The 27,837-nt window shown below is 40.4% G+C and overlaps 1 protein-coding gene across 4 annotated transcripts in view; it reads left to right on the top strand.

Annotated features, from left to right (window-relative positions):
- The window catches only part of DAAM2 (dishevelled associated activator of morphogenesis 2), a 237,998-nt gene that overhangs the window by 147,374 nt on the left and 62,787 nt on the right, over nucleotides 1-27,837 (top strand). For all 4 annotated transcript variants that reach the window (XM_014261243.2, XM_088053801.1, XM_088053799.1 and 1 more), the window contains exons 6-14: nucleotides 9-342; nucleotides 16,885-16,995; nucleotides 18,023-18,126; nucleotides 19,363-19,429; nucleotides 20,340-20,457; nucleotides 21,953-22,091; nucleotides 23,533-23,591; nucleotides 23,972-24,156; nucleotides 25,082-25,399. In XM_014261243.2, coding sequence (XP_014116718.1) covers nucleotides 9-342; nucleotides 16,885-16,995; nucleotides 18,023-18,126; nucleotides 19,363-19,429; nucleotides 20,340-20,457; nucleotides 21,953-22,091; nucleotides 23,533-23,591; nucleotides 23,972-24,156; nucleotides 25,082-25,399 — 1,435 coding nt within the window. The remainder of the gene's footprint in view (nucleotides 1-8; nucleotides 343-16,884; nucleotides 16,996-18,022; nucleotides 18,127-19,362; nucleotides 19,430-20,339; nucleotides 20,458-21,952; nucleotides 22,092-23,532; nucleotides 23,592-23,971; nucleotides 24,157-25,081; nucleotides 25,400-27,837) is intronic.

Genomic DNA, 27,837 nt, shown 5'->3' with positions numbered 1-27,837 from the left:
CTATTCAGGTTTGTGACCAGGTTTATTGAGCTGGATGGCCTGAGTTGTTTGCTGAACTTCCTGAAGAGCATGGACTATGAGACCTCAGAGAGTCGCATCCACACATCCGTTATAGGGTGTATCAAGGCACTGATGAACAACTCCCAGGGACGGGCTCATGTCCTGGCCCATCCAGAAAGTATCAACATCATATCCCAGAGTTTACAGACTGAGAACATTAAGACCAAGATTGCTGTGCTGGAGATCCTAGGGGCTGTCTGCTTGGTACCAGATGGTCACAAAAAAGTCTTGCAAGCCATGTTTCACTACCAAGTCTATGCTGCAGAAAGGACAAGATTCCAGGTAAAAGGAGGATACTTGGACAGAAATATTTAGACTAAGGAATCTCTTCTGGGAGTGATTTTTACAGTGCATATATTGCAAACTTGCTAAGTAGTAAAAAGGCAACATTTATAATTTTGTTTTAGGAAGGGAAATGACTCAAATAGTTTATTTGTTTGTTTGTTTGTTTGTTTGTTTTTCAAGACATATCGCTTGTCCGTAATGCTAACTTATGCTAACTTAAAATTCTGTATATTTTGCCTCAAAAATATACGGAGGTTTGCTGTGCTAAATGAAAGCTTATTATCTGCTCATATTCTAGCTTGATGGCATTTCTGGGGTGGTAATGATTTATTCTGTCCTAGAAGGTGAAGACATAGAGTTTCAGGAGCCTCTGTCCTGATTTTAAATCCTTTATTTAGTAATACAAGAATTGTGGATTAAATAATGGATACAATATATTAAATTATCTATAATTTAATATTATTTCACTTGCACTTAGAAATTTCACTTGCCACTTAGAAATCAACTTGTGAATTTTCATCACTTAGCAATTGCTGGCTCAGATAACTCCTATTCAGACCATAGAAAGGAAATGCATTTTCAGAGACCTTGAAGAAGGTCAGTGACAAGGTTTTATTGTGAAAACTACTGACTGCTACTATAATGTTCCTCTTCCCAGTGAACTGTACATCTTTCAAAAAAATAGTAGAGAATCTGTTCCAGTGTGTGAAGCTGTGGCTCCTTAACTTTGGGATAATCTCACCCATTTACTGTTCTTTCTTAGGTGAAATTATTAGAGTGGTGTTGTGCCAGCAGGCACTGGATCCCAGTGCCTGACAGTCATCTCCTACCTCATTCTCAGCTAATGGATTTTAGGCTACAATTAACTTATTACTGTAAAAGTGAATGGGGAAATAGTCTGTGCTGATGGGCAGTAGCTGGCAAAGTTTGTCTTAGTACCAAATGCACTATGGGATTCACTGACTGTGATTCAGACCTGGAACAGAGAAGCAGAAAATCTTGGTTTGGTATTAACCTATATTTGACATTGGCAGGTCCATCCCTCTATGTGCACTGCCCCATTTGCATTGCTTGTCTATTCAGACTTGATGTGTGTCTTGGATATGCAAGTGTAGCACATATGATGTATGGCTCCAGAAGTGGGGGTCTTTTCGCCTCAGTTGGAAGCTCTTGGGGTTATTTCAAAGAGAAAATCATGATTACAACAAAACTCGGAAGGTGAAGAGATTACACCTGCAGTCATAAGAATGCATCTTTAGTACAAGAGTTGGATAGGAATGAGCAGTGCAGATTCAGCAAGTGAGCCATACACATGAGCTATGTTTGGGAGGTTATTTGGTACCGCCTATGGAGGAGAGGGAAAATAATTAAAGTCAGCTTGTTCTCTAGTAATTAACTGAAATCAAGAATCCTTCCTGAATTATTATGACATTCTTTTATATCTGGGAGACAGGTGGGGATAACTTGAGCTGCTTAGTAAAAAGCAGTAACTCACAAGCCTGACTATGCTTGTGGTCCCATGGTAACTTGCCCTTACTGGACCAATTGACTGCTTAATAAGCCCATATGGGATAGATGCTGAGTTACCCTAGTTGGGTAACTAGTTATTCTCTGTCTCTCTCTCTCTCTCTCTGTTTCTGTGTTGATTTAAAAGTTACTGAATAACTGAGGTCAGTCTTTGCTGGGTAAAATGTGGTAGCCTTTGAGGAATCTGGTGGAATGATTTGCAGGTCCTTGCCAGTCTCTTACATTCATGAAAAGTACTTTGCATAAATGCTCAGCTTGTCAAAATTTTCCAATCAGGAAAAAAATGAAAGATAAATGGATAGTCTCATTTACTTCTCAAGTGAAAAAAAAAAAAAAAAAAAAAGCAGCCCTACCTAACCCGCAAAATGATTTAGCAGAAGGAATGTGTTCTTGTTTGCCATACTTGTGTTTAGAGACTGAAATGGGATTTTCCACTACACTCAACAATAGCTTGAGTTTAATTTTGAGGAGGTAAGTTTTCATCCAAAGACATGCCTCTTCCATCTCTAGTTATTCTTCTTGAAGAGAGACTGGGGATTTTTTAAATCCTGAAGAAACAAATGTGGTCATGGTCTTTCTTACATTTTAGAGGAAGTTTCTCTGATACTCTAACACTTAAATATTAAGAGTGTTCCATCTCTTTGCCTCTTGCCCTCCTGCACCTCTGTCTCAGTCTTGCAGCTTATTGTCAAGAAAAGCACCCACTGTAACTTGAATACTGAAGACAGTTTAAAAGAAGAATGAGCTGAAAATGCTCATTCATTTGATGACTTCAATGATGCAGTCTACAATGAAAGCCTTTTTTTATTCTTTTTTAATCCTAGTCCTGAATGTAATTTTTGTAACCCAGAGTTTGCAAGTATCTGAAGAGACTTCAGGTGTGAAACTGAACCCTTTTGGGGCTGTGTTTCCTGCAGCTTGAGCTGCAACATCTAGCAGCAATATTTAGTGCATTGAAGTATCCAAAAAGTGTGGAGCTTGCTGCAAACTTTACACTTTGCAACTTGACTTTGACCAGCCACACCTAAACATTGTTACATTGAAAACTATTCATCACAAGTGGGGAATCTGGTAGAACCCACAAACAAGAATTCTTTTTGTGAAAGTAGTAAAACTGAGAACTAAGCTGTAGGAACAGGAAAAACTACACAGAGTAGAAATTTATTCCTTTGCCTCCATAGTCGATCATTGCAGACTGATTCTAATTGATGGGGGGAAGGAAAGCTGGGAACTGTAAAGGCACTGCTCAGTCTTTCCCTGTATCTAGCTCTGCAAGACAGTGGCCAGATTAGTGACACAGTATGTAAGAGGAAAATAATCTCAAATTTTGGATATCAACTCTGTTCTTATGAAGTAAAGGTGCAGGGCTTTCTGGAAATCGTACTGAGCTCACTTTTATTTGAATGTCCAACAAATAACTTATAGGCGAGCTGACCTCTGACAATATCAGTGCCAGTATTGCTTTTTCTTAAATTGCCTTCCTGACAACAGTGGTTGAAAATATTTGTCATCCCATTCAGCCATCTTGCTGTCAATTTATTCCTCCTCATCTTTGAAAGCTGGCACTTTGTATACTCAATCTGTTTGGATTTATTTTCAACTCTTGCAGGTAGCAGCAAAACTTAGGTGTCCCGTTCTCCCTCATGTCATTTGTGATGACCAGCACTATGTCCATTGGGGAATGAGGAGGTTAATGTAATTAACACCAATACAGATCTATTTTTCCCCAAAAATGTTTCTTTTGAAGAGGAATATCATTGTGATGAATAATAATTTGCAGTATGTGGTTCTGCTTCTACTCCTTTTTGTAAGGAGGAAGAGAGGTTCAGAATGATTTACTGACAACTACCTAAAATTTGAGCTCCTGAATAACTTGCTGCTGACAACTTTAGATTGAAACAGTGATTATTTCTAGTTTGCACAAGTGTGGTGGAGTGTAGAGATCATATATTTAACACAGCAACATAAAACATGGCACATTTTGTTGAATATAAGAAGTTATTGCCAGTCAATGTTCTAAACACTACTGCTACCTGGCCCAGCTGCCAAAAGTTGTCAGAAGACTCAGCAACTGGTGAATTAGTGGAGAAGGAAAGCTGACTTAAGATATGGTTCTTACAAAACTTATATTAACTCTGTCCTGCAATAGCTCCTTGAACAGAAAACTTACGGGTTTATCCTAGTGTATCTGAAGTCAAAATTCAAATGACAATTAAATTCCTGAGCATTATAAATGCTTTTAGTCCCAATTAACTAAATTGCATATAGTAATACCAACTGAAGACCATTAATCAAACAGTGCTGAAATGCTTCAAAAAGGGTGTCTTTGTTTCTTGGTGTGGTTTTTTTTGTTGTTGTTTTGGCTTGGGTTTTTTTTAATAGAAGTTAATGGAAAATATAAATAGAACCTATATGAATATGAAGGACTATTTCCTTAATCAAAAAAATTCAGATTTTACTCTGAATTCAAAGTCATCTAAAATATTTCTTTCTAAATTGTCAGCATTTCATCTACTGACTACAATTGTCAGTCCCTAACTTCAGTCAGGATTCTCTTTAAAGCACTGGGGAGATTCTCCAGAACTTACTCTTTTTTGTTAAGGCTGCAGTCTTCACTCAATTGTCTTTTTGTACTGCAGCTTCACTCTGTGTCTTTGATATTCAATGTTTTGATATGTCTATCAGGATCATCCTTGTCTTGGCACTTCAAACAAGACTCTATACTTGCTTGTGTCTCCATTTATATAGTCACTATTCCTATTTTCTCACATTTGCCACATCTTCTTGTCTGAACTTTTCCCTTTGCTCACTTTAATTATTGACTCTTCTTTTATAAGGCCCTTCTGCCTGGAATTATTCTCACTTTAATGCCCAACAGGGCAGTCTGTAGTCCATCTTAAGATATTCCTTGGAATTTGTCCTCTTCAGAGTAATACTCTTGCATGCCTTCAATCTCCTTCCTGAGGCAATCTGGAAAACTCTGTCTTCATCCAATTGTTTGAAACATGCTACTTTGTTGCCATTTGGTTCAATAAACTATATTAGTTAGCATTAGTTTGACATTAGTAGTAGTTATGCTAAGGCTTGGTAGGCCACATGTAACCTGCAGATGAACTATACGGCAGATATTGCAATGTAAGCAGTGTAACTAGGAGATAATCTAGGAATGTACTCTTGGCAAAATTTAAATGTCAGAGAGATAATCGTACCAGGTAGTGAGAGAGAATTAAGAAATTATGATGATGAAGAAATCGTGTAGAAAACATATAAAAACCCTGTGATTTTTCTGTGAAATGGGGCTCTGTCTTTGGACGCTAGTCCACAGGCTCCCGGGCCCTCAATAAAGCACCGCATAAACGACTTCGGTTGTTTGTGTTTTCTTCGGATCGGGCAACAGTTTTCTGGCGACCGCGGCAGGACTCCGAAGGTGCCTGGGGCGGTTCGCGTTCTGATCCACTCCACGCCGGCACCGAGTGATTCTCGGGGAGTCATCGGTTCGTGCCCGACCCCCGCACCTGACGGACGACTGCAAAAGGTAAGCCCGAAGGTGCTTTATTTTTTTCTGGTTTGGGTGCCTGCTCATAAGACGAGGCGGCGATCCTCGCAGGGTTGGGCTAAGACGTCTGGTTGGTCTGGGAAGCCTAGGCGCCGGCTGTCAGACGCGGCGAAAGCTGCGCAGGTCCGGCACTTGCCCCTCGCGGCGTCGAGAAGCGGCAAGTTGGATTGGTCTGGTATTTATTTGGTATTTATTTGGTATTTAGTTCTTTTGTTTGTTTATTTTGGATATAATTGTTAGTTGAATTTGTTGCTGCTAAAAAGGAAACTACCTCAGTATTGAAGTGATTGTTGTGTGAGTGCGTGGTATGATTGATTTTGTTGGACTGTTAATATTGATTGTGGTTTTTATTGTTTCATATATTGCTGCATATTGGTTGTTGCTATTGGTTATTGAGTTTTTGTACGGCTGTGAGTAAGGTATAAAATGCCATTCAAGACACTTAAGTTTATGGTTCAGTCTAATAAAGGTATCCCAGAAAATACCCCGCTGGGATGTTTACTGAAGAGGTGGAAAAGTGAAAGGTTTTTCCAGGAGATGAGTAAGGACAAAATGATTGACTATTGTAATCATTGGTGGCCCGAATATCGGCCGAGAAGGGCCGTCATGGCCAGAGAATGGTACTGTAGATTTTGACACCATAAATTCGTTAATGCGCTATCTGGAGGAAAAATGAAAAAATGGGAAGAAATACAGTATTTAGACCTGTTCCATTTATTGCGCCGTAAGAAGGAGTGGCAGACTGAGTGTGGGATAATGGTATTAGAGATGAAAGAATCCAAGTGCGGGGGTTGTAAAGAAGGATCTAAATGTGTTCAGTGCTTAGCCTTAACCTCTCGGCCAGAGGAGGATTTGTCTTTAATGGTTGTCACCCGGTGCGCTCCCTGCTTCACCCACCCCTCCTGCTGTCTTAACCCCTCCTGCTGTCTCAACCCCTCCTGCTGTCTCACCTCTTCCCTCTGTCTCACCCCATTCCTCTTTGTATCCACCGTTACCAGAAACCAGTACTGAGGATGAGGATGAGGATGAGGAGGAAGAGGTGGCAAAATTTAACGGCAGTACCGGGGAATGTTAAGAAAGTTGTTATCCGACCTAAAACCCCTTCCCTGTTACTCCCCAGAATCGGCGAAATACTCCGCTTGCGGCACGCACTAGACTAGGGACGTAAAAATTACGGGGAATCCCAGCTTATTGCCCCTTTAAGAGAAGCTATAGGACCCCAAGGAGAGAAAGTACTTGTGAAAGTGCCTTTCTCCCCAGGGGATCTGGTGATTTGGAAGCAGTCAGCAGGCTGTTACCGTGAGAATCCGGAGAGGGTAGCCCGGGTGGTCAAAATGATAATTAAAACCCAGAATCCAGATTGGAATGACATGCAGGTTTTGCTGGATACTTTGATGGATTCCACCGAAAAGGAGATGGTGCTACGGGCAATGAAAAAGCGTGCTCGAGAGGAGATTAGGCTGCGTTGTACAGTAGAAACAGTAAATGACTTAGTTCCGAGCGATGATCCAGGGTGGGATCCAAACAGGGTCGGAGGAATGGAATCCATCAAGATGTACCAGGAGTTGTTAGTAGAAGGAATCAGGACTGGGATGCCTAAGACGCTAAATTGGTCGAAACTGTATTCTGTCAGGCAGGATAAGAATGAATCTCCCTCGGCGTTTTTAGAAAGACTTAAAGAAACTGCTAGATGCTTCACTGATTTGGAGATTGACAGTGAAGCAGGGAAATTGCAGCTTGCTTTAATCTTTTTGGGTCAAACACAGGAAGATATTCGGAAAAAACTGCAGAGATTAAAAGGACAAGATACTCGGGACCTGAATAAAATGCTAGAAGTGGCTTGGAAAGTTTATAATAACAGGGAAAAAGAAACAGCCAAGAAACAGCAGGCGAACATACTAGCTATAATGCAGCAAGCCAGTGAAAGGGGGGGAGGCAGAGGTGGTTTCGGGCGCGGTCGTGGTTCTGGACGCGGCAGGGCAGGATTCCAGAATGTTAAATTTGGAGGACGGGGGATGGCCCCTCCTAGTCCCCAGCAAGGAGAGATTGCTCCCAATCAATGTGCGTTCTGTCGTCAGATAAGACACTGGAAGAATGAGTGCCCAGTGAAAGCTGGATTGGGAGGAATGCCAGTGAATGCACCAACAGGTTATCCTGTGAATCCAGTAAGTGGCGCCCAAGCATTTGTATTGGGAAATTATCAGAATCAAAGCTGACTAGAACAGGACTTAAGGGTCAGGATTGATATTGATGGGAAAGAACAAGAGTTTATCGTGGATACGGGGGCAACGCATTCAGTGTTTTAAACAAAAGGTTAGGACCTATCAGCGATACTACCATACAGGTAGTGGGGGCAACGGGACAATTAGAAGAGAGACCCTTTTTGCAACCATTAAATTTGAGATTTGGAGGAAAAGAATTAGATCATCAGTTTTTTGTACATGCCTAATTGCCCCAAGCCATTGCTTGGCAGGGATTTGTTGGCATCATTAAATGTCAGAATCATATTCGAAAAAGGGGGGGTAAAATTAAGGGGTCCGGGAGGAGAAATTGCTAAATTGTTTGTAATAAAAGAAATTGATCCCTCTCCTATTCCTATTGAAGTAGATCAAGCTGTAGTACCTTGGGTATGAGAGACTGGGAATCCAGGAAAATCAAAAGCTGCTCAGCCGGTGGTAGTAGAATTAAAAGAAGGAGCTCAGCCAGTGAGAATAAAACAATACCCAATCAAGTTAGAAGCTAAACAGGGTGTCGCTCCTTTGATAACTCAGTTTTTAGCACAAGGAATTTTGCAGGAATGTGAATCAAACTTTAACACTCCTATTTTTCCAGTTAGAAAATCCAATGGTAAGTATCGGCTAGTGCAAGATTTGAGGGCAATTAATAACATTACCAAAGACATTCACCCAGTGGTTGCCAATCCGTATACTTTATTAACATCTGTGTCAGAAACATTTAAATGGTTTTCTGTTATTGATTTGAAATATTCTTTCTTCTGCACCCCTCTGGCATTGGAAAGCAGGAAATATTTTGCCTTTGAATGGGAGAGTCCTGATACTGGAAGAAAGAGACAGCTCACCTGGTCTCGACTGCCGCAAGGATTCAAAAAACAGCCCTACAATATTTGGAAATCAATTGGCAAAGGAATTGGAAGAATGGAAGACTGCTGAGGTAAGAGAGTTACCTTCCTCTTATGTCATTCTCCAGTATGTGGATGATATCTTTTTAGCGACAGCAGAAAAAGGAATGTGTCTGAAATTGACTATTGCTCTGTTGAATATGCTGGGCCAAGCTGGCTACCGAGTGGTCAAAAGAAAAAGCACAGCTGATAAAAGAAAGTGTAATATATTTGGGATGTGAAATCACCCAAGGCCAGAGACGGTTGGGAGTCAATCGAGTGGAAGCTATTTGTGCTATTCCCCTTCCCAGGAACCATCAAGAACTAAGGTCCTTTTTAGGAATGGTAGGGTGGTGCAGGCTGTGGATTCTGAATTTTGGACTTCTAGCTAAACCATTATACGAAGCGTTGAAAGAACCGCAGTTGAGCTGGAATCGACAGAGGAAAAAGGCCTTTGAAGACTTGAAACAGGCATTGAAAGAAGCTCCGGCATTAGGCCTTCCAGATTTAAACAAGGACTTTCAGTTGTATGTGAATGAGAGACAGAAATTGGCACTGGGAGTGCTAGGCTCAGAGACTTGGTTCCTGGAAACGCCCGGTAGGGTAATTTCTCGAAGCAACTAGATACAGTAAGTGCTGGTTGGCCGTCATGCTTGCGGGCAGTTACGGCCACAGTGATTCCTCATCCAGGAAGCCAGGAAATTGACTTTGGGAAGGAAAATAGAGGTATTTTGTGCCTCACATGGTACTGGCATGAGTCTTGGAACAAGAGGGGGGTCACTGGCTTTCATCCAGCAGAATGCTGCAATACCAAGCAATTCTGAGAGAACAGGATGATGTAGATCTAAAAATGACTAATCATGTTAACCCAGCAGAATTTCTCCGCAGTGAGCAGGAAGAAGGAGAATTAGCACATGACTGCATGGAGGTGATTGAACAAGTGTATGCCAGCCCGAATGGATTTGAAAGATGTTCCAATGGAGGATCCGGATTGGGAACTGTTTCACCGACGGGTCCAGCTTTGTAGAAAACGGTACCAGGTATGCGGGATATGCAGTGGGTAACAGTTACCACTGTAGTGGAAGCAAAAGCTTTGGCTCCTGGAACATCAGCTCAGCGAGCCGAGATCATTGGACTCACTAGAGCCCTAATGTTAAGTTCTGGAAAGAAAGTGAATATATGGACTGATTCTAAATATGCTTTTGGGGTTGTGCACATTCATGGCGCCTTGTGGAAAGAACGAGGGTTATTGAACTCCCAAGGAACTACTATCAAGTATAGAACTGAAATTCTAGCTTTGCTAGATGCAGTACACCAACCTAAAAAGGTTGCAATAATGCATGTGAGAGGTCACCAGAAGGAGGAAGGAAAAATATATCGGGAAAACAAATTAGCTGATGTCACAGCACGAGAAGTGGCCAGAGAAGTGTGGACTCAAATGGCCCTGATACCCACTAAGGTGAGTCCTGTAACTCCACATTTAATTCAGGAACCGAAGTATTCCCTGGATGATGAAAAATTAGCATCGCTGCTGAAAGCACAGAAGAATGCAACTGGATGGTATGTAACAATCATGGGACAAGTTGTAGTTCCCGCCCAAATTATGAAAGCCATCTTAAAGACGGAACATAATAAATGCCATTGGGGAGCAGAAGCGTTGGTAACATTTCTAAAAAGAGAAGTAATTTCTAACCAGATGTTAACATTGGCAAAACGGGTGAATGCCATGTGTTCAACTTGTTTGAAAAATAACCCAATAGTTAGGAAACAGATTCAGTTAGGGAAATTACGAGTAGGACCAGAACCAGGAGATTACTGGCAAGTAGATTTTTCAAAATTACCGAAAGCACAGAACTTTAAGTATCTTTTAGTGTATGTATGCACTTTTTCAGGATGGCCTGAGGCCTTTCCTTGTCGCACCAATCAAGCGAAGGAAGTGGTTAAAACACTGTTGAAAGAAATCATTCCAAGATTTGGGGTACCTCTAGGACTGTCATCAGATAGAGGCCCACACTTTACAGCAGGAATAGTACAAGAAGTGGCCAGGATACTAGACATATCTTGGGACTTGCACACCCCTTGGCGACCTCAATCGAGTGGTCAGGTGGAGCGGATGAAATCAAACAATTAAGGAACAAATTAAGAAAATTTCCAAAGAGGAAAAAATACAGTGGCCACAGGCACTGCCATTAGCATTGCTCAAAATCAGAATCAAACCCAGGGAGCGAGTGGGAGTTAGTCCATACGAAATTCTATATGGAAAACCATACCATGCTAATGTGTTGAAAGGAGACTTGCACGTGCAGGGTGATCAGACAATATTTAGTTACATCATGTCACTAAACAAAACTCTTAATGCTTTAAGGGGAGCCTTGCAGTGGAACCGACCTATGCCACTGGAGAATCCGGTGCATGACATTCAACCAGGAGACCAAGTGTACGTGAAGAATTGGTCCACCCACCCCTTGAAAGAGACATGGGACGGGCCCCGTCAAGTGATCCTGACAACTTATACTGCAATAAAGGTCGAAAAAATCGACTCATGGATCCATTACACCCGAGTCAAGAAAGTCCCTGTACAATGGGAGACTCAACTAGTCTCCCCAACACAAATGATTTTTCGCAAAAAGTAGCCTTTTTGATTATATTGTTACTGGTAATGACGAAACCAATTCTTGTTAACGGTTCTATGGTAGTTGCAGGTACCGAACCAGTGGAAAAGATGGATGGGAACCTGACTTATGACCGGAAAACTGAAGTCCAGAACGTGTCAGCAACCTGGAAGAAAGGTGCTGATTGTCCAGAAGCAAAAAATTGTCACAATTTGGGGTAAGGATGCACAAAAAAGAAGCATAGAGAACTGAGAGATACAGAAGTGGGCAGCATATCGAAGTGATATGAACAAGAGAATTTAGTAGTAGGATTGATCAGGGATTTTGGAAAGGTCCAAAATGTGTCTCGAATTACGGCATGCCTGCCCCTCCCACAAGCAGCAGGAGAACCAATTCCGTGGGGAATAATCCCCATTCCATTACTACCTGAAACGGCAGACAGCACATCTATGGTATGTCAAAAGACTGTCCAAAGAGTAGTTATCAGACCTGAAGAAGATTGCATGAAACTGCCCAGCAGCCAATTCACCCGTATGAGAGGGATTAATGATCTAGGGTGGTGTAGTTATGATGAGTTACAAGATTGTCAAAATATTACGAGCAAAACCACATTGTGGGACGAATGGAAAACCATATGGGGTCCGAGTTTGTTAGAACATTATAGCTATATTGGGGCAGTAGATTGGTGTATACAATGGACAGGAAGTAAAAATCATACCTCAAAAAAAGTCTATAAAACAGAGACCTCCACAAGAGAAATTAAAGCAGCTAAAGAAAACTGGAATTGTACCAAAGTTATTACATGTGATACCCCTGAAAGCCAAATTAGCCTGGCACCTCTTAGAGTATTGCTTAAGTGGGGATGCGAATGCAGGAAATTTAATCATACAATTACAAGAGAAGCATCTGGAAACAGTGGAATTAGACGAGCTGTAAGCTGTAGAGTTACCACTATTGAAAGTCCAGGAAATTTAGTTTGGGTAATGGGACATGGACAATGGACTACGCATATTCCTGTAGATGGACCTGTGACACAAATAACTCTAGGAGTCCCAACCCTCTGTCCCCTGTGGAAACAATCAAAACTAAAACCCAACCGGAAGAAAAGAGAAGTAGATGCATTCACTGAGTTAGAAAATGAATGGCACGAGCCAGATGGTGGAGTTAAATTTGGATGGGCTCTAGAATCACTATTTGCACCTATAGCCTCCTACAGGAACAGAGAAATGCTATACAAACTGCTAGGGCAAACTGAGAGATTAGCAGCAACCACCAAGAAAGGATTTAAAGACATAAATTTGCAATTGCAAGCCACATCTCGAATGACTTTACAGAACAGGATGGCACTAGATATGCTATTGTTAAAAGAGCATGGTGTGTGTCAATATCTAAAAACGAAAATTAACCATTGCTGCATCCATATTCCAAATGTGACCATTGAAGTAGAAAAAGATATTTCTCAATTGGAAACGATTAAATCCAAAACAAGAGAAATTGAAAAAGAAGCACAACATAATTGGATCGGAGCTATATTTGAGTCCCTAGGACTTCAGGTTTCTAGATGGGTTTCGTCAATAGTACAGTACATTTTGTTATTTGTAGTTTTGTTATTAATTGTTTGGTTAGCCTATAAGTGTGTTCTAGGAGTCATTAAAAAAGAAACAAGACGCACCAGAAGAGTGATAAAAGCCTTGACAAGAACCAATGAGATACGCCTCGATGAAAGACGTCGACTTCCTCCGAAGTATGAAGATGTCGTTGGGCAGGATAATCCAGCATTTGAAAGAACCAACGATGACTAAGAGTTGAGCATTCTTGCAGAAGATTGAAGAATGCTCAAAAGGGGGGGAATTGTTGCCATTTGGTTCAATAAACTATATTAGTTAGCATTAGTTTGACATTAGTAGTAGTTATGCTAAGGCTTGGTAGGCCACATGTAACCTGCAGATGAACTATACGGCAGATATTGCAATGTAAACAGTGTAACTAGGAGATAATCTAGGAATGTACTCTTGGCAAAATTTAAATGTCAGAGAGATAATCGTACCAGGTAGTGAGAGAGAATTAAGAAATTATGATGATGAAGAAATCGTGTAGAAAACATATAAAAACCCTGTGATTTTTCTGTGAAATGGGGCTCTGTCTTTGGACGCTAGTCCACAGGCTCCCGGGCCCTCAATAAAGCACCGCATAAACGACTTCGGTTGTTTGTGTTTTCTTCGGATCGGGCAACACTTTGCCTACAAATTCTACTCTGCCCCTTATACAACAGAGTTGAAAGAAAATACTTGAAATCCAAACAGTAAATCCTCAGAGCAGAAATGTGTAACTAGGAAGATGAGTCCTTGTTGTTCTTGCTGGGATTTTTTATCATGTATTAAAGGTAATTCTGTCACTGGCTCACTGTGTGTGTGATCATAAAAATGTTACTTTATCTTTCTTTTTTTTTTTTTTGGTCTCTTGTGAAGATGCAGTTTTATAAAATGCTATGAAAAGTAAGAAAGAAGAGTCTCTGAATGTAAAGTAATTCATGTCTGAATTATCCTGTTTATGATTAGTTTCCCTTGTTAAAGGGGCACAGTCTTTCTCTCCCCTAAGGTGTTGCCTTTCTGATTATTCTTATGCTTGCTGCTTCCCCTCCTTTTCTCTGTGTCATGACATTGTAGCACATTATACTTTTTAACATGCCATATTTTGAAACAAAACTAATATTGAAAAGTGATAATGCTCTATTGGCCAAAAAAGTTTATCAGGATGTTCCAGTTCTCTTCCAGCATAGCTTGCTATTTAAAACACTAGTCTAGCTGTGGATCCCTGTGGGGAGAAAGAATTTTCCTTTTAGTCTTGAGAGAATCTAGGTGTTAGATACTGTCTGAAAGAAGATGATTTCACTTGCCAATGGAAATATTAACTGGGCTGCTTTAGTCAGAAAACTCTTGTTTCCGTCCTTAATGCTGCTAGAAGTTTGAAGCTTGAGGTGAATGAATAAAGTTTGATATTGTCAGTTGCAAAGGTGGACACCAGGAGCATTCCTTCCAGAGCCCCCTTGCTTGGTTTGTCACTGTCAGTAAACACTGTCAGTACAGACCATTTGTAATTTGTAAGAAGAAATCTGATCAATTTGGAATTGTAGTAGAGGATCTAGAAGGAACAAATTAAAAGGCTATATTCATCCTTGATTTTCTTCTTCCCTTTAGCCAAAAAGCCTTTTGAGGTTTGCTGCAGATTGAATGAAACCCTACTGGTTGGCAGTGATGAGGAATAATGGGATTAAGTGAGGAAAGTTTTGCTTAAATAGTAGGAAAAACATTTATGACATCAATTGGGCCAAAGAACTGGCTGCCAAGAGGTGTGGTGAAATCTTTTTCTCAGGAAATGTTCAAGTGAAGGTTTGAACCTCAGCCATTTGCAAAGAGTTGGAGATACTGGAGTTTGCCAAAGTATGTGGGTGTAGACTCTGATGTTTAGGAATTGCAAGAATTTATAGTATTTCCTTTGTCAAGCTGAACAATTACATGAAGATGTGCTGCTCTTCAACTGGATTAGTGCAACACAAGAGTTTTGGGTTTTCTTGTTCTGAATTTGGTTTGCTTCCCATTTCCATTCTGCTCCTAGTTCAGTGTTCTGAAATGGAGGATAGAAAACTTTAGTTATCATCCTTCAACCTGTCTGGATGCTGTACCTGATATGCTGTTTCATAGATTCTAGCATGTTCCTGAAAGTCTGTGAGAAAATATGATAGGAACAAAGCCTGTGAAGAAAACCAGCAAAACCGCCTTTGGTTTTGCTGCTTCAGTAGTGATGGCTAATTCAATTATTCCAAGATGACACATGTGTTTTGGATTTCAGTGTCAAATCTGGCAGTAACAGAATAAAATTCTCTCATTTATTTCACTTCTACTGTTTGTCAAATTGAACAATTGGTTTTCTTGGTGAATTTAAAGACTTCTCAGATAGTTTCTGATTGTCACTGTTAGAGATAGGATGCTGGATTGAACTGACCACTAGTCTGGCTCAGTAGAGAATTACATGTGCTTTTATGTAAGACTCATTCCCATTTCTAGCAAAATATTATTTGGTCATAACACAGTTACTGGAGTGTTCAATGAGATTTGAACTCAAATGCCTAGAGTAGGGAAATTCGAAAGTTCCAGATGTGAAATTTAGAAGCAGCAAGAGAAAGGGAGTTTATGAAATCAAGCTTGTTTGATAATGAATATAGTGTGCTCAGACATAAAAACAGCTCTCATGTGATAGGTCAAAATATTTTTGCACAAAAGTAAGCATGAAGCCAGTAGGTTATTCTTTCCCCTGTAGAATGCACAGTAGGATATTCTTCCTGTTTCTTGAGACGTATCTCTGTGGCTTTGTACAGGAAATAAGATAGACCTATGGTGACTAGTGGAGGAAAGATTTTGCTATAAATGAACACTTTCAGTAAACAGGGACAAAAAATTGACTAGAAGAAAATGAACTTCCTTACTCAGCATCATAACTTCAAAATGTTGTTTAGATGGTCTGCTGAGCCAAACCCTAAAAAGTTATTTTTGTCTTCATTATCCCTTTATGGTCAAAACTTCTTGGGGAGACTAAAAAGAATGCTCTCTTTTTTTTAGTGCAACAACAAAACAAATATATGAGTGTGAGGCATTTATTATTAATGCTGAAGTGAGACTCATACAGCTTAACTGGCAGATCTCAAGTAGAATTTCTTACTCTTTCAGTAAGGAAAATCATCCTTGTAATTATGAGCCGATGAGAGAAGAACTTGAAGATAATATTAATGGTGATCAGCACAAAGCTAAAAGTAGAGCTTCTTTCATGACTAATCAGTTTATGCATATAACCTTTTTGGTAAATACTCAAGTGGAACTAATCCTTAAAAAGGCTAAGGCCACCAATGTTATTTGTCTAGTCTTTTTCTCCTTTGTCTCCTGATGTTCACAAGATTATGGTAAAATATCAATATGTGTGCAGAAATTAGACCTAAAGCATTCCTGTGCTGAATACCCGCTGTGGGTTGGTTAACAGGGAGATGTGCAGCCTCTGGGGAAAACTTCCAGCAGCCTTTCAATAAACAGCTTATAAGCAAGATGGAGAAAGGTATTTTACCAGGGACTGTGGTGACAGGACAAGGGCTAAAGAGTTTAAACTATAAGAGGCTAGATATAGAATGGATGAAAGAAAGGTATTTTTATGATGGGGGTGGAAAGGCACTGGAACAGGTCGGCTGGAGTTGTTGTAGATGCCTCATCCCTGGAAGTGTTCAAGGCCAGGCTGGATGGGGCTTTGAGGAGCCTGGTCTGGCAGAAGGATGTTCCTGCCCATGCCATAGGAGTCAGAACTAAATGATCTTTAAATGTAATTTTTAACCCAAACCATTCCATGAGTCTGTAACATGGAAACTGGAGTTTAACTGTACCTCCAGTGTAGATGTGTAATTAAACTTCGAGCTTTGGAGCTATTTGCACATGGGATATTCCTGTTATTTGAAAATCCCTAAAAGGTGCTTACCAAGAGGTAATAATTGTCTGCTTCATGTTAAAGGGTAGTAAGTGAAGGAACGAAGATAAATCTTTCAATTCAATCTGCATAATTCAGGCATAGGCTTTATTCCTCAAAAGACAGCTTCTCTTTACAGTTATTTACCCCTGTATACAGAAGTGCAATCTATCCTGCAAGAAATTAGATTATGTCCTCTAACCCAGCTTGCTGTTCTGTTTCAGTCATTGTTAAATGAGCTAGACCGAAGCATGGGGCGATACCAAGATGAAGTAAACCTCAAAACAGCCATCATGTCCTTCATCAATGCTGTCCTGAATGCAGGTGCTGGTGAGGTGAGAGCCCTGGAAATTCCTTCTAAAATGTTATGTTTAAATTAGTTTACTTTGGAAATAGTTAGTAGATTAAATCACAAATCTTGTGGTAGTGAGTGGATATATTCTGTGGAAAATAATGTTTAATTGTTAAGATCAGTCTTATAATGTTCTCCAATTATTTTATTTTGAGCTTCTTTAATATAGACTACCTACACTGAAGTGATTACATTGGGTGGTTGGTTGGTTGGTTTTTTGTTGTTCTGGTAGTGGGTTTTTTGTTGGTTTGTTTTAAGAACTGTAAAGCATTTACCTTTTTATTCCAGCCTTTTTTAGAAAATATTTTTGTTTACCTTCAGAAACATTTTGAAATGTTGTTTTGACTCAAAGCCAAAGTATTTTAATTTTACAATATCAAAGGGAAACATTTCAGAAAAAAGCCCAGTTGTTTTATTAACAAGACTCCTTTTGACTCTAAAAGATAGTTTAATTTATTTCATTAAAAGTGTTACTTTTGTGACATTGGCTTTTTTTTTCTTTTTTTTTGGTTAAACCACAAAAGACAACAAGCTCATGAGAACTAGATAATAATGTATTTGTCTCTCTCTGGGAATCCTGTATTATCCCACTGAATAGCTGTCAGAATTTTTTGTTTGTCAGAATATGTGATTTTATGTATGTGGTTTTATGACATATAAACTGAAAAAATAGGAGGAAGACTGCAGTGCTGTTCATCTGTAACTAGGAGGGGAACCTCTAATGGACTAGCAGGAAAAATGCCAGTAGCTTCTGTTCCTTATGGAACTACATGGAGTGTGCATGTCCTTATGATATGCAAAATTCATAGTACATAATTGTACTTTTAAGTGAAACGGAGGCAAAGGCATCAATTCCTTTTTTACTTACTTTACTGGAATTATTCATCCTGTGAATTTGGTGACAGGATAGAGACTATTAAAAAGGGAAGAACTGAAGTTTTAAGTAATTTTTTTTACATGTGATTTACAGCTCTTGAAAACAAATATCTTGGTTTTCCCCCATTTTTAAGGACAATTTGGAGTTCCGATTGCATCTCCGATATGAGTTTCTAATGCTAGGAATTCAGCCCATCATTGACAAGCTCAGAGGACACGAGAATGCTACGCTGGACAGGTAATTTCTGAGAAGAGCTACTGATGAACAGAAAAACTTCTTATAAACTCTTCTCTATTTGAGACAGCTGTGTCTGTCTCTTCTTGAAACTGACTCCCTAAAAACACCCAAAAAAAATTAAAAGAAGTATTTATCCTAAAATTAACATCAGCAGATGAAGTAGGAAACATACATACTAAATTGGCAGAAGCTGTTGCAAAGGAGTTCCTCAATTGCTTTTCTTCTCAGCTGGGGATGGCAGTCAGAATGAAAAATACAAAAAATATTCTAATTGTTTTCTCTGGAAGCAAAACTGGAACAAAAGCCTGTCCTGGTAGGAGGGAGGGAAGCCAGTAGTTAGTTCATTGACTTCATTGTGACTGAGTGTCTGTGGCCTTAGTGCAGGTTCCGAGTTTCCCAGTTGTATGTCTACGATTTGCTGCAGAGCTGAAACCAGGAATGATACTTTACATCTGCAACATTATAAGCAAGAATAAGAGAATCTGTCTAATGGGTACTCTGTATTCCTTTGAACAGCAACCAGGAGTGTTTAGGAGGGACTCAGGGCATTTTTGGATTTTACAAGTTAGTCAGGAGAATAACAAAGGTTTGAGAGGATCTCAGATGCCTGGATTACATAGCACAGACTCTTGTACCAGGTCTGTACAGGGGAATGTACTACAGCCTTTCTCCATATCATCTGCTGTGCTCCAGTCTCTGTGTAAGACAAGTCCAGATGGTCAAATGTGTCACTCACCCAGGTCACCCAGATCCAAACATAGTCATGCTGCTGTGCTTATCAATAGGCATATCTAGAAACCTGTGAAAACTGATCCACTGACTGCATTTCTGCTCCACTGTTTAAAGGAAACAAATTATTAATGATCCAATAGCTGGCTAGAAAGCATGGTGTGGAGTTTTTAGAAATGTATTATCACTGCAGGCATTGCATTTGTCAAAAACAGAATATCTCTTTCCTATTTTATGTTTATTTTTTGCACCTTACCTCAACACAGTGACTTAGCACAGGAGTTATAGAGTGTATACACCTCTACCAGCCTTTCCTTTTGGCCTGTCACTGATCTCCTTGTATTGCATACCTGTGATAGCACTTCATGTAAGAAAGGCTTGCCAATATCCACATGTTCCAGTTCCAGCTGAACTGAGGTATTGCTACTTCTCTTGTGATAGACTTAAACTAAGTCTGAATCATTCCATGAACATTGGCAGATGTTTTGTTTTTCTGTTTCCTCTAAGACATTTAGATTTCTTTGAGATGGTCAGAAATGAAGATGACCTGGAGTTTGCCAAGCGGTTTGACCTGGTAAGTTATTCTTCGGGGTACCTGAACATGCCAAAGCTGAACTTGCATCTACTTGGGATGCTTGGTGCACCTCTCTTTGGTGCTCCCTAAAATTAATCTTTGATGCTGAGAGTGGCTGATGCTCTTGTTTTCACTGTTTCTCATTTAGCAAGCAGGAGGTTTATGATGTGTGAACAATGAAAACAGTGGTCACACAAACGGCTTCTGATGAGTATTTTTGATAAAAACTTCTATTTTTTCTTTGCCTGAATATTCAGGAGTGAAGGAGGTTCTCAGCTGTGCTCTCAGGTTCTCAGTCCTGATGATCTGGATGCCTTCTAGTTTCAGACATCCTCATTGCAGGACTATGGGTGAAGTTTGGGCAATTTTCTGATATTCTTCCCAAGATTACATGTAACTCTGCTGCTGACTGTTGCCTCAGAGCCTGTGGAAAGGACCAGTATTTTAGAATATGTGGATTTTAAAGACTAACATAAACCAATGACAACCTCTAGCATCAATAAGAAACTGTAGGGTCCTGAATCTGAATGGTTTAGTCCCCTCTTTCTTCATGTACAGCTCTTGCTGCACACTGATACAAAACAACTGACCCTTTCTTGCTTAGCTTCTACTATTTGTGCCATCATTTTCTAGGACACAAATGTTTTGCTTGCTCCAGAACAGGTCTTGGTGGCTTTGCATGCCTCCCACCTTAGTAGCCCTTTACTTTGGGGATCTTTTCCATACTGGACAGGGATTACAATGGTAGTGTCAAAGACCCATGTGGCCTGTCCCTGGAACCTGCAGCTGGACATGACAGGAGATTTTGCAGAGGTCCAGTTGCTGGAAATTTGCCTGTCTTTGTATTGATTGGATCTTTCACAGTTAATAGGCTTTCAGTCTGGGTGGTTTTCCTCTGCTCCCACTTCAGATCCACATTGATACAAAAAGTGCCTCTCAGATGTTTGAGTTGATCAAGAAGAGATTGAAGCATACAGATGCCTATCCCTATTTGTTATCCATCCTCCAGCACTGCTTGCAGATGCCATGTAAGTATATTTACAGATTTCCAGAGCAAGGGGTATTGGAGAACTCAGTGAAGCTTTGGTGTAGGTACAAGTTCACAGATACCAGGGCACACACTACTTTTGTCTCCCATTCAGAACTTGGCTGAGGCTAATGAACTTGGTAACTTACATTGACTCTATCCAGCAAAATATTTGTTGCAATACTTAGGGCAGCAGTTTGACCTCTCTGCACTTGCAGATAAATTTGAGTAGCTGAGACATTCCAGTTAGTCACTGACAGAACTTTTAATGATTTTAAATCAGAAGTTTTAAAAAAGAGTCTTTGTGCTATAGATCAGGGAATTCCCAGAAATAGATAGTATTTTGAATAATTAAAAAAAGGCACTGAAGATTTTTTCTGGTGAAACAGTGCAGTACTGAAAGCTGTTCTGCCACTGGGAAATTCCACAGTAAGTCTTCAGGCTGGTATCTAATGGCAGTGCATCAGTGAAGAGCTCCCAAACTCAAAGTGGAAAATAATACTGGATTTGGTTTCCAAAGGTAGTGATAACAGTCTTCTTGTTAACTGCAATAAAATCGTTCAGTTATGCATCCAGAGTGTAACAGCAAGATCACTAATGAACTACCTGCCTTGATCCTGTTAGGAGTGAGGGTCTGGTCTTTCATTAATTTCATCCGTATTTAAGCAGTCAAACTGAGAACAGAACATGAGGGATATGTACTGTGGTGTGCTTTTCAGCAAGTAATCTGATATATGGTATGTTCTCAGGCTCTCATTAGAATCAAGTACTGCCATGCACAAATTCAAGCAATACTTTGTCTCAGTGGCCTCTTTGATATTACTCTTTAGAAGAGAGCTTAAGCTTTATGTATTGACTGGGATTTTTGGTGGCAGAAGGACTAAATCCTGTTAGGCCAGGGCAGGATTGTACTGGAGCAGTTTTAAAGAATGTAAAGATCTAGGTTATGTAACTTAAAGAGCTGAGGTGGACTTAATGTTGCTCTGACTCTTCTGTTTTGGTATCCATGAGAACAGTCCCTTTGGTTCAATTTCTGTTCTTTATCTCTGCACTTACAGACATGTTTGTACAAATTTTTCATGCCAGTTGAGTTTCACTGACCTGCAGATAAGCAAGCATGCAGATAGAACATCTCATTATTTTTACAGTGACCTCAACATCAAACCCCAGAAAACACTGAGTATTAGTTATCACAAAGGAATCCTTTTTATAGACATTTAAAGTGCAACATATGGCTAACCTGTCAAAAGGGTTACATAGCCTAAAGGTGAACATCAGACACAAAGTTGCCCATGCCTGTTATGTGGTGTCCCAGTATGCCAGGTGTTTGTAAATAATCTGCTAGCAACTATTCAGAGTTAGTCTTTGTGTTCTGTAATTCATCACACACAGGATTAAAATAAAAGGTGGGGAGGAACAAATGCCAGTTTGTTGGCAGGTCTGTGCTTTTTCTCATGGAATTGGAAGTTCTCATGGGTTGGTCTTTTTCAATATAGATAAGAGGAATGGAGGAAACTTCCAGCAGTGGCAACTGTTGGACAGAATACTCCAACAAATTGTTCTTCAGGATGAACGAGGAGATGATCCAGATATAGCTCCACTGGAAAACTTCAGTGTCAAAAACATCATTAAAATGTAAGCTGCACTATTATTGTTTATTTCTGTTATGCAGGTATAAGGATATGATCATTATGCAGGTGCTTAAGAAATAAAATATATGTGAGGACTTTCTTATTTCAACTTACAGCTTCACATTGTCTTGTTAAGTAGTTAAGTCTTCTAAGTAGTTTCCTTCTAATGCCATCTTAGCTTGGCAGTATTTTCTAGCAAAGTGCTTGTATTTGACTTCTCTGTTACTCTGGTTAGAAAAGCAGCAGAAATGCTCATTATTTTATAACAAGGCTTCCTCATGTGCCTTTTTCATTCAGAATGCTCATGAAAGCTTTCCTTGATACCAAAAAGTAAAAATAATGTCGTCATCTCTGTGTAGATCCCATTCCTCACTAATGAGCACATGGTTTAGAAAGATTGCAGATAGGGAAAAGCAGTCCCCACTTGGCGCACAAAAGCTCTTACCTCTTCATAAAATGTCTGTTTGCTCTCACCCACAGATTTGGTTGAGGGTATTACCATTATTTTTTCCCATAGGATGCATCATTTGAGAAGTCTAGCTACATGAGCTGGCTCTCTTCTCAACTTCCCTGTTCTCAGTCCTTTTTTAGCCAAACTTTTGGATCCTTCATTTCATTCAACTGCCTCTGCAGGTAATTCATGGCCCATTACCCTTCCAAGTTCTCTACTGAAAAGAACATTTATAGAACATAAGTCCCATATGGAACCAAATTCTCCTGTACTAAAAATTTTACGGTTCCTTTTGTTTATAGGCATGAGCCAAAATCAAAACTGATTTCTTGTAATGGAAAAATATAGTGGTGTTTGATACCAGGCTTCATTGTGGATTTCATGCCTGATCTTCCCATTCTACTTTCATAGCTACTCTTCATTCTGCATATCTAATCAATCCCCAGCATGCTCTGCATATTTTCTTTCAGTAATAGGAAATAGCTGTACCTGTATGAGATATGAGAATTGCCTTGCTACTGGTACATTACCCAACAGAGAAGTGTTCTTCCTCCTTGTAAGAAAGAAAAAACAGAATCACAGAAAGCAGAAAAAAAATATGGCAATCTGGTCTTCTATTAAGAATGGGGTAATCTGTAACCCATAGCAGCTGTGATTATTTTAGTGATGACTTCTCTCTTTCAAAATAAGTAGACCTGGCACTTTGAGGGCATTACCTGAAGACAGGCGTGTATCAGGACTTTCTTTCCCAGTCATTCTTTTATCCCTTTTTATAAGATTGAGCAAAAAAGCATCATTTTTATATTAGCTGTGGACTAGGGAGCATAATCTGGATCCAGAAGGACCACTGATGTGATCCTATAGAAACTTGTATACTCACCAGGTTGACTTTTGCTGATCACTGCGCATAATGATCACGTGTGTATTTCAACCTTTCAACCTTTCAACCTGTGTAGCTCAGAAAAAGTTTAAACTATCTCATTTCATCTTTCAGGCTAGTGAATGAAAATGAGGTCAAGCAGTGGAGGGATCAGGCAGAGAAGTTCCGGAAAGGTGAGTGCATCCTCTGTGTATGCATAGGCAGAAACTGATCCAAATTCATTCACAGAGCAGCAAGCAGCAGAGCTGGGAACAACTTTTCCTTTTTCAGACATTTTGTGTCATAGTGAACAGTTTATGTGTTTCACAGGATGGAGGTTCCTTCAGTTCTCACATGAAGTGATTTTGCAGTCTAACTGAAACTTCGGCATTGCTGTCTTGATCACTGAGGGTCATTGTCAGGACAGTCAGACTCTATTTTCTTTTTCTTGCTCTCATTATACATCCCTGCTTGAGTTGACAGAATTGTCAGCTTTACTTCAGCATAACCTACATATCCTCAGGGACTGTTCATGAGCTTTATTTCATCAGTCCCACTTGTGTGTTCCCCTTAGACCATGCTGAGCTGATGAGCAGGCTAGAGAAGAAGGAGCGGGAATGTGAAACAAAGACCCGGGAGAAGGATGAAATGATGAAGACACTGAACAAAATGAAGGACAAACTGCAAAAGGAATCCTTGGAGCTGCGCCAGACCCGAGACCAGATGAATGATCTAGTGGCTCAACTTAATGAGTTCTCGGTATGAGACTGGGACCCTTCCCCATGCTTGTTTAAAGGCTGTTAACTGGTGAATGATGAACAAAAGCATATTATGCATGAAGCTGTGGTCATAATAGAGAATACTTAGAAGCTGCTCAGCTTTTAGCTGAGACCAAAATCTCTTAGCTGGTGATATAGAATGGTTAATGCATGGATTGCTCCATTCCTTCTCAGGCACCTTCCTTGCAGGAGCTGCTGAGGCATAGTGTCCTCCTCCAGCCATAATTTTCACTGATGAGTGGGGTGGCCCTGGTTGTTATTTCAGTGGAATAAAGAGAAACCTCCCTGATACAAAAGTATATAAGAAAGAGGATTCCTATCATGCTGCAAGATGCAAGAGCATCTGAACTGCTGCAGAATTCTGTAAAAGTGACATTTGCAGGTGATCCCTCTTGTTTGGTGCTCCTTCTATCCCAGCAGTGTGCCTGAGCCACCAGAACTCACCAGAACACAGCGCTGAGAAGTTAGACACTGCAGAAACCAGATTTATTCCCTCCTCCCCTCTCCTACTTTGTGTTAGTGAGGCCTAATGACAGGTATTCAGTGTTTCAAATACTTAGCTTTTAAACCCAGGAGTTCAAAAGTTTGTAAGATTGAACTTTTCTCTTTTTTCTTACATAAGGAGAAAATAATACATTTTGGCTACTTTTACTAGGTTGCTGTTTTTCTGAACCATTTATGGTTCCTTTTTTCAAGCTCTTCTCCACAACTCCATAGGCTTGAAACTTTCTCTTAAATGAAATCTAAGATTCCTCCCTTTATTGCATGGCTTTGAGTGCAGGAGGCTTTAAAGAAAACATCAAATATTTTGAGAGTTGTAATAAAATTACATCAACTGGCAACATGGAGTTATTGTGCCTTTTAAACTGCTTGCTTTCTTTTTCTCTGTGTTTTTTATTTTCCAGCAAGGGGGAAGCATTTCCTTCCCACCCACACCACCCCCTCCTCCAGGTGGCCCATTAGCTTTGTCCTCTTCTCACATGTCTGATAATTTGCCATCGCTGCCACCTCCTCTCCCTTTCTCCAGCTGTCCCCCTCCTCCTGCTCCACCACCTCCACCAGGAGGACCTCCTCCTCCACCAGGAGCACCACCTGTCTTCAGCATGGGGATGCCACCCCCTTCAACAACCACCTTCAGCACCAGTGGCCCTAGTCTGAAGAAGAAATCTATCCCCCAGCCTTCACATCCACTGAAATCCTTCAACTGGGCTAAGCTGAGTGAGGTAAGAAACTGCATTACTCAATTGATTTACTTTCTGAGTATACCCCAGTGTTGACTAAATGCCATGAAATGAAAAGTAGAATAGAAGCATGTAGCTTTCTGTGGACTGTGGTCAGTAAGAGTCATTAATTGTATTGAGGGAATCTCCCCAGTTCTCCAGCAGTGCAGCATGTGCACCCTGTGATGAGCAAGGTGCTGGATAGATTAAGCTGCATAGATCTGGGCATGCAAATGATCTGGTTAAGCAAAGCTGTAGTGGGGCCAAACACGTAAGTGAGAGCTGGACATCTCCAGACTGGTGTGCCAGTTCTCACTTGTGCAACAGGGAAAAAGGATGTCCAGAGCCAATGTGGGCAAAACATGGTGAGAACCATCTGGAAAACCAGCCACCCCTGTTCTGACAGGAGCCATCACTAAGGAGAGAAAGGTGTCCTGATTCTCCTCACTGTTTGTTCATGGTCATGAGGGAAGCTGCCTTTCTCCTTGAATGGTTAGAACTCTGTTGGTGATAAAACCCCAGACTGGCAAAAAAAAACCCCAGGGGACTTTGATTCTTCCTGTTGCACTCATTTTCTTCTACCTTGGTTGTGTCTCCTTCCCCTTCACTTCTCTATGTTCCTTCTCTCTCTTTTTCCCTTCTTCTTTTCCCTCCCCTTCTCTTTAGGTCTTAATTTTTTAAACTGATTTAGGGGAAAAAAAGAAGTGTCTGTGTTGAGTTTGGATTGCTGCCTAGAAACCCAGGTTCTCTTTTAGACTGAAACTCACCCAGGGCCCAACTCCAGCATTTGGAATGAGTGTCCAGGGACCTCTGGAATGCCAAAAGAATTTTCTCTCCCCCTCTCTCCTTCTCTTTAAAATAAAGTGAAGTGAAATGTTTGCTGCACCATCTGTGCTTGTCTGTCAAGGCCACATGGGGGGTGTTGAAGAGAATGTAAGGACAAGGATTTATTTTCCTTTGCAGAACATGGAACTTAGTGCACTGAAGAAAAGAAATAATAACTAATATATGTATATATATGAATTTATATGAAAAAGAGAGAGTTACAGGTGTTTCTGCTTAGTGTACAGTAACTGTAGACTTCTCCTGCCCTCTGGATAAGAGTGAAGGCAGCTGTGCTAATAAAATTGAAGACCTGGGTGGTGAGATGGCTAAAAGACACTGTTTTGAGGAGGGCAAAATAGTTAGGAAAAGGGGCATAAGAGGGTGGGGCTTTCATTTTGGGGTGTCTGCCAGTGTTAGTATTTTGAACCTGATATGGTTCTGCAAAATGGCAGAGGTTGTGGTGCCAATACAGGTGGCTCATGTTGTAACTTGGGTTGCGCTTTGTTATGGAATTATTTATTTGACTGACTGCTGGAGAAGCTGATATGTTTTGGTCATCTTTCTCAGGTATCCTAGATTTCCTGCTTCAATATCTTTCTATTCACATGGACATGAATCCTCTGAGCACAAAGTCTTGAGTAGGTTTGGATGGGCCTTGTCATGCTTTTTGTTAATTTTGCTGCACTTCTTTGGTGTTCTTCTGAACTGAGCTGTCAGAGTAGCCAGACTGGAATGAGTGAGAACTCAAAATAAACACACTGTCTGGGAGCAGTACATCTCAAGTTTTTGAGCCTGGGAAACTGAGGCTTGGAAGTGTGCACAGTATTTTTGTGGTCTGTGGTAGGGTTTAACTTCCAGTTCACAAGAATACAACTTTTCCCCAAAAAAAAACATTTTGAGGAACAATACGTGAAACACAGCAAGGTGACGGAACACAGTGTTGGAAACAGCTGTACATAAAGTTAGGGCTGCAAGTAGGTCAAATATTCAGCACTTCGGTATCTCTGCATAGTGTTTAGACCACCTTTCTCTAAACAATTAGTACAGAGTCTCTCTCAGGAGATTTTTCAGGTAAGTATGGAGCTGATGCCAGGACTGAGACAACCTACATGAGAGGAAACTCCTCTCTGTCCATGCGGCCTGCCTCAGGATGTGAAGGAAAGCCAACAGAGGCCAACAGAAGCGTGGACAGGGATGGCTGAGAGGGATTTGTCAGATTCTCAGTAGTGGAATCAAGGCTATTCTCTAGAACAATTCATATGACACCTTTTGTTTTCCAGTGCTGATTTTGTATTTGGAAGGAAAGAACTGAGCTGTTGGGTGTTAGGAGAAATATCAAATATAGTCAAGCTCTTAGCAGTTAACAATCGCAGATTGTCCACAGTTCCCATGGGCACCTCAAAAAAAGGTTTGACTGGAAAGGATTTGTGCTTCTATCAAGGAAACTCCAACAGCCAACTAATTTCCATTGAGAATTAAGAACTTCGTGCTAACTTTGATGTGAGTTAATGACTACTGGCAAAGACATTTAGATGCCTGGATGGGCTGAGTTGTGATGAAGCCCTTCCACACTACAGCTCCATTCATACAGCACTGTAGCATTGTCTGTTAATTCC

This window comes from Pseudopodoces humilis, chromosome 3 (assembly GCF_049639895.1).
Source record: "Pseudopodoces humilis isolate 2021_Gansu_Grassland_sample_001 chromosome 3, ASM4963989v1, whole genome shotgun sequence".
Lineage (NCBI taxonomy): Eukaryota > Metazoa > Chordata > Aves > Passeriformes > Paridae > Pseudopodoces > Pseudopodoces humilis.
Note: the sequence above shows the minus strand (reverse complement) of the source record. Positions and strands in the feature narration are given on the sequence as shown.